Source organism: Zea mays, chromosome 8 (genome assembly GCF_902167145.1).
Source record: "Zea mays cultivar B73 chromosome 8, Zm-B73-REFERENCE-NAM-5.0, whole genome shotgun sequence".
Lineage (NCBI taxonomy): Eukaryota > Viridiplantae > Streptophyta > Magnoliopsida > Poales > Poaceae > Zea > Zea mays.
In genome coordinates this window covers 169,934,428-169,941,785 of record NC_050103.1, presented here as the reverse complement: position 1 = coordinate 169,941,785, position 7,358 = coordinate 169,934,428, and the positions used below count along the sequence as shown (strand labels likewise).

The following is a 7,358-nucleotide window of genomic DNA, read 5'->3' as shown; positions in this document are numbered from 1 at the left end:
CCTGGCGGGCCAAGTCTAAAACGGGCTGGGCGGCTCATTTGGACATCTCTACATGCGGCCAGGCGTGGTGGCATGGTGGGGCCCACGTAGTGCGTTGCGTGCAGCAGTTTTTTTTTTCCTGCGCCTGAGAAAACGGATCGCCTCTCCTCTCGGTTTGGTGGCAGGAGCAGTGGAGGGCTGGAGGCTATGGAGCATGCGACGCAGCAGCAGGATACAGGCCAGGCCACCGACGTGCTGCGCGGCGCGGTCCCAGCGCAGGCACGGTTCTGACGTCGACGAGACACTTCCAGTGTGGCGCGTGCCTGGCTGGCGTAGTCCCTCCGGTAAGGTACGGCTCCGGTCAGCCACGACTCTCGGCGTAGGTGCGCTCCCCGCGAGCCACCGACGCGGGTGAGGCCCCAAAGTGGGCGTAGCACCATGACGATGTGTATAGATCGCCTCAGCTGTGTGCAGCATGCGTGATGGTGGGTGATGCAAGCAAGGGGCCGGGGCAGCTCTTACGACTAGCTAGCAGCCGCAAGGATGCAAATGCAAGCAACAACAACGTCCAAATAAACTACTACGCTATCTACATCTGTTCTCTACTCCCCTCTACCTACGTACACCATCTCAATTCGCAGGCAGATGCATCTCTCCCGTTTGTTTAGTCGTCTAGATCGCGCCGGTCCTTGTCGAAGCGGCCGGCCGCCACCACCTCCATTGCCGGCCTTGCGTGGGCAGCTAGCTAGCGACGACCAAAGCGATGCGACGCACCGCGCCACGCCACGCGCTCCTTCCTCCACCTGCGTACGTATATAAATATATTAGAGGCACCTCGCGCCCTCTGCGCCGGCCAGTTCACCGCCCATCTCGATCGGTAAAATTGCACCGGCGATCGACGTACGGTAGGTCGGTAGTAGCAGCAAAGAAACTAACCATGAGGCAGGCGAGGCCGTACTCGGGGATCTTCTGCGGCGGGGTGTCGGCGCGGACGGGCCCGCACGCGCTGCCGCTGGCGCGCATCAAGAAGATCATGAAGCGCTCCGCGGGGGAGGCGGCGGCCGCCGCGGACGGCGGCGCCAGGATGATCTCCTGCGAGGCGCCCGTTGTGTTCTCCAAGGCGTGCGAGCTCTTCGTCGCCGAGCTCACGCGCCGCGCCTGGGCCGCCACGCTCGACGGCAAGCGCCGCACCGTGCACAGGGAGGACGTCGCCACGGCCGTGCACAACACCGACCTCTTCGACTTCCTCGTCGACGTCGTCACGGCGGACACTGCAGGTGGAACCGGCGGCGGCGGCGGCGGGCACGACGGCGACGGCCCGCTCTAAGCTGCATGGGGACGAATTTTCAGCCGTTTGCTTGTGCCTAATTAAAAAACCACCTGCCCACACGATGCTCTGGTGCGGTGACTTGTACCAACTTCTCTCATGAAATCCCATTCTCTGAAAATGATACGAACCCCAACCAATAAGCACAGCGCCGACTGAAAACGTTGAGAAATTCACATAAACGCAGGGTTTCACCAAAATTATGTCACAAAAATTCGTTTAAACGGCAGCTCGACGCGGTGCACTGCTGCGTCGTCAAGGAGGGGCTCGCTGCCGTGCCGGCGTCGGATCGTCGAGCGGCACAGTGGCGAGGAGGTAGTGCGCCGTGCGCGACGCAGATGAGCGTGGCGGAGGCGCGGTGGGTGCCCCCCGAATGACGCGGACGCGAAAGGAGGTCATGGGCGAGAGGGCGAGCGTTGCGGCCAGGTTGGCGTGGACGTAGACATTGAGGAGGTTCATTATGGCCTGCGAAGAACTTTTCCAGATCGGAGCGAACTTCCTCTCTCGCCTCTCGGTAGGCGCCGCTGAAGAAGCGTGAGGGGAGGCCGACTTTGGAGGAGGAGGGCACGGCGGAACAGCACAGCGCCGATGCTTCTACTCAATGAAAAGGTCGCGACTTTGCCCTCCTCTCCACCAAGCAGTAGGCCCTTGTGCTGCGCCTTCTGCCCACGCAATGGGCATGCATGGTGGTGGTTGGCTCCAGCGAGCAGGGCGGCGCGCTCACCAGACAGCCTTGTCGGTGGAGATGGCGTGGAAGAGCGGAAGCGATTTGACGGCGGCGGCGACGCAAAAGCAGGTCAGAGCGGCGCTATTGGGGTCGGGAGCAATGGAGGGCAGGGGGCGAGAAGCCGAGTGGTTGGGGAGAGACGGCCACCAAGCCATAGGATTATAGGAGAGAGACTGGGAGAGGGATCTGGAAGCTTTCGATGCCGGACGGACGCTTCGCGGCTAAAGATACGGGAAAGGCTTCTTAGCCACTGGATTGCAATTAGATGGATGGAGGAAAAGAGGACGACGTGGACATCGTGATCTCCAAAAATGTATTGTTGCTATCCAGATGCATGCTAGCTTATATGGTACTCTAAGCGACAAACTTGATGAGAATTTGAAGCTCGCAACAAGCACAACTTTGGATTTTGGGGCAAATTTGTTGAAGAAATTATTGAGGTTTTTGGTAAAAATACTTGCAGCCTCCAAATCAAGATGATGTAGAACATCTTCTCTAAGTTAGAGAATCTCATGGTTTTCCTGGTATGCTTGTAAGTATAGATTGCATACGTTGACAGTGTGAGAATTGCTCGATAGCATGGAGAGGTTCTTTAACTCGTGGAGATAAATGTGTGCCAGTAATAATTCTAGAGGCAATAAGTAACACCCTAATCACTCATTGACCAACTATGGTTATTTCTAGCAGCCATCTAGGACTATAGACCATCCACAAAGACCAACACGAGTCTTTTATGTATACTTTATTCTCACTTGTGTGCACCTGAGATATCTTTCAGGTCGATCACTTATCCAAAAAATGCTCTGAGCTAAACACGCTTAACGCAAAGGTTCTTCCAAGATAGAATTTCAAAAAAGAAGGTGAAATGTGCATCTTGTTGTTATGAGTATTCTATGAATCCTATAAGCCTTGGGCCAGGATTCCACATGGTAGCATTGTAAGGGGAATAGACCTCAAATCATTTCAATATTAATTTTGCCGTTTGATGACCAGCACAACTATTTGGACTAATAAATTTGTAAAGTGGTTGATTATAGAGCCCAAAGGATGCAACATACACTTGGAAAAATATATAAAGCAATTCAGAATGTCAACTTAGATCAATATGTCAATAAATGGACTTAAAATTACTTAAAAGTGACTTATTGAACATTTATCTAAGTCATACAAATGTCCAAAAAACAAGCCAAGACCAATCAAAGGAAGTCAAATAAACAACTTAGAAACAACTAGGGAACAACAGACTTTTCCGGTGGTGCACCGGATACGACATGCAGAGAGGCTAAATTTGGACTTCGGGGGTTAGAAGACACCACCAGATACCACAATGTATATGGCTTCTAGAGAACATGTAAATTGGTGCTAAGTCAGCTAAAGGGCACCTGACGTGTCCAATGTTGCACCGGATGGCACACCATACACAACACTCAAAGAGCATGTTAAATGGATCAACTCAAGCTGGGTGCACCTGACATATCTGGTGGCATACCGGATGGCGCACCAAATCTACAATGTTCTATGGTTGGCTAACAGGAAGCTCCTACGACTAGCTGACGTGGCGTATCTAGTGGCACACCTGACATGTCTAGAGCATGGTATTAGACTAACGGTTTGACAGCTCTACCCAATGACTAATTCTGAGACGCACCACCTGACATGTCCAGTGAGTACGCAGAAATCTGAGTGGGGTTCAAATTATTAGTTTTGAGTGGGGAGGGTATATAAACCCCCCAACCGGACACAACTCCATCCAAGAGTTAAGCATGATATACAAGTGAAAGGATCATCTCCTAGCAGTGGCGGATCTAGGATTTTACTATAGAGTATGTCATCTAAAATTTTCATATATATTCGATCAAACATTTAACAACTCAAAAACTAATTTTACATCAAATTACACAGTAAATTTAAATTTGAAGGTTAAGTTAGAAATATAATTAATAAGTCTTAAATTTGGAAAGTAAATTAAAATTATTCATAAATTACAATATAAATAAATGAAAAGTCATGTTGATAGTTTATATGACTTTTTAGCTGAGACCTTCTAAGAGACATAATAAATATCTTAATTATGTTATCTTCGCCCACTTAAAATATATTACCAAACGATTAAATAAATTATATTTGCACGGATTAAATTCTAAACTCTCACATGTGAACTATGATTATACTAACAGTCACATAATATATATCGAGTTGTTGATCAACCTCGATCCTTTCCTGCCTCTCGATTATTGAAAACTTTAGACCCATCATAAGTTGTTTGGGTGTTTTGTCGTTTTTGTGAGCCTAGACAATGGTATGTCGAATTTATGATCGTATTGTCCGTCTAGCAAACCATATCATAAATTTATTAGATAGACTCCTAAGGTCATAAGCCAAAACATAAATAAAGCATAATCTACAAAACTATTAACACACCATCCTTTTTATGTGAAATTTCTAAATATTTTGTTATTCTTTATATACATATTTTTGTATACACCAGGTATGCAGGCTATGCCAAGGCATACCCCTAGATCCGCCCATGTCAGGTGTGCTTATAATAGACATATTTTGAGAGCTAGAATAGCAAAGAGTTGCTATAACACTTGTGTTGAGTTGGGCTTAATGCAGATAGAGGAGAATTCTTGTGATCAAAGTATGTGGAGTTGCTGCTCCTAAGTTTGTAAAGCAATAAATAGACTCCTACTTTGTGTGGAGTGCCTTGTGAGAGTTTGCTCTCACCATTTGAGAAAATAAAGGAACTCAAGCTCGATCTTGGTGATCTTTTAAGGGAGAAAAGGGTTGAAAGAGATCTAATTCTTTGTGAACCCTTCAACGGAGTCATAAGTTTCTTTGTGGAATCAAACTTCGGTAAACAAATTATGTGCTTTCTCCTTCTGAAGCGCCCCAATCCTCTAGGACTCAAATGTGATATAATTACTAGTCCCAGGAGGCTAGTAAACACATTTATACATCAAATGATTACAGATCTTCTTAAACGAGACAAACCTATAAAGGTGGCGATCAACTTTAAGAGTTGGTCCACAACTTGGGACATATCATCAGAGTGGGGCTGAAGCAGCCCGATATACGCAGTGAAACAAGTCAGCGGTCCAACAGCCACAGGCAAGGTTGGGAACAGCCGTAACTCTTACCCGATCTCCTTTTTCTGAAAAAAAATAAATAAGCAAGGGTGAGTACAAACGTACTCAGCAGCCCACCTTCACCCGCGGAATGGGGAATTCAAATATAATGCATGGAATATGTGGAGCTCAGGATATTTACAGAAACAACAATATTTTATGCAGGGTTGTTTTGAAAAACATTTTGTATTTTGCAAGGTGCATCCTCTCCAAAAGGAGCAGGAAGTTTTTCAGTATAGAACGAAATCCCCTGGACTAAACCATCCAGATATCTCAGCAGTTTCCCACTGGTTTTCATTTTCAAAAATAGCTACTGGACTTCCTGTCCACCATAGCTCATGGCTAAACCGCCGGACCTTTTAAAAACCATTTTTCTCAAATGCATCCTTTTTTGAAAACAAAACATTAATTGCCATACCATACCAGACTCGTCCATACCAGTGGACACGGACTATTCGAATAGGTTTTCAAACTCTGCGCAGAGGTGTACACTTTACCCACTAGTCCGGCTCTGCGATCTCATAGCTAGTGAGACCCGAATCCGAATCTCTTTCTTTCCCCGCACGTCCTAACCTTAATGGTTATACCGGAAGGAGTCAGGCCACCGCCATGTCCAAACCGGACAAAACATTCCCCCTCCTTATCCTCCCGGTGCTCCCCAGCCTTCATAACCCTGGGGTTGGACCGTATGAGTTCAGATTGAGTGACTGCCCACACAGTCTCGAGTGGTTGTACTTATCATGAGTACAGGTAGTGAAGGATGACAAACCGGTCCTTATATGAGGGGACAATTCTTCTGCTCACGCCTAAACCAGCTGAGCCATCACCTTAGGCCCTCCCCTAAACCAGGGAGTCCCTGATCATCCCTACTCAAAGGTGATAAGGGTGAAAACCCTTCATCATACACATTTTGAAAAGCATTTTCTTTTGAAAACTCACATCTTTCCTCAAATCATTTGTAACAAATATATCAGGTATTGATTGCGGCAAGCGGCTGGGTGGCCATAATAACTTGTCTCAAAATCATATCATGCATAAAATAACAGGATGAGGGTTGTGGTTGAAAAACATAGGTAATTTATGCATCAAAGGGATCCAGTGAGCTTGCCGTGCTTATCCGGTGAAGGGGGAAGAGGAGCTCATGGAACTGGCTTCTAGCTCCACTGCCTGGCGTAGACTTGCAGATCTGGCCTCCACGAGATGGCACGAACGCTCCGATAACTATGCAACATGAACAAACAAACATACAAACCAACAAGTACACCAACATATATTTAGTATAGTGGTCAGAATAGCGATATATGGATGGGCAGAGTCTTGAGTAGAATCTGTGTCGTGTGGTGTTGAGGTACTACTAGTGGTGGAGCGGAGGTGCTTACCAGGAGGGTGGACTGGAGGCGAAGCGACACTGTGCGTGTAGTCGGCAGAGCGGAGTAACTGAGTGAGTGGGGTGTTTGCCTTGGCTGAGGGTGTTGAGTGTGTGGAGTGGGAGAGGGTAGCTGGGTGTATTTATAGCTAGGTGTATGTGGTGTAGCTCAGTGAAGTTCACTATTGGTGAGAATAGTGACGAAAGAATCGTCTGACTTAGCATGGACAGGAGAGTTATAGGCAGAATACGGGACAAGAGTATTTTGGGAGTTTTCTGGAATATGAACCATGCTTAAGGGATGACATGGTTGGATAGAGAATAGTTTGACAAGAATTTTAGAAACAAGAATGACTGAAATCTGAGTTTGGATGGAGGAGTTTTGGATTTTATAATCATAGGGAGAAAAAGAAAAGGAAAGGAATATTCTTGGAATATTCTAGAATTTGAATATTTAGAGATATTTGGAAAATCAAAAATACAGATGTATTTTTGAGCGGGGTGCGGGGAATTATTTTTGGGCTTTTCTTGGGCAGAGGTTTATGTTGGTGGAAACTGTTCCTACCTACTGTGTCACATCAGACAGCAGTGAGGCGGGACCCAAATAACTGGAATGTTGTGGTATCCTGGTCCGAGTGGTTTGAAAAACATTCTAATATATGATACAATTTCTTAGGTGTCTCTTGTATATAAAAAACCGAACAAGAGACTCTAGATTGTATATGCTCTTATATTTATAGTATGAGGAGGGACTTTTCTAGCGGAGCTGATGGAGCTAAAACCGTTTAGGTTTTGTTTGAGTGCTATAGTATTGATCCGAATCCACATGTA

The 7,358-nt window shown here is 46.8% G+C and overlaps 1 protein-coding gene across 1 annotated transcript; it reads left to right on the top strand.

The window, feature by feature from the left end:
* Positions 1–825: 825 nt before the first annotated feature.
* Positions 826–1,421, top strand: LOC100281874 (uncharacterized). Its single transcript, NM_001154794.3, has one exon. The coding sequence runs from the start codon at positions 917–919 to the stop codon at positions 1,304–1,306; it is 390 nt and encodes a 129-aa protein (NP_001148266.1). The 5' UTR covers positions 826–916; the 3' UTR covers positions 1,307–1,421.
* Positions 1,422–7,358: the final 5,937 nt, after the last annotated feature.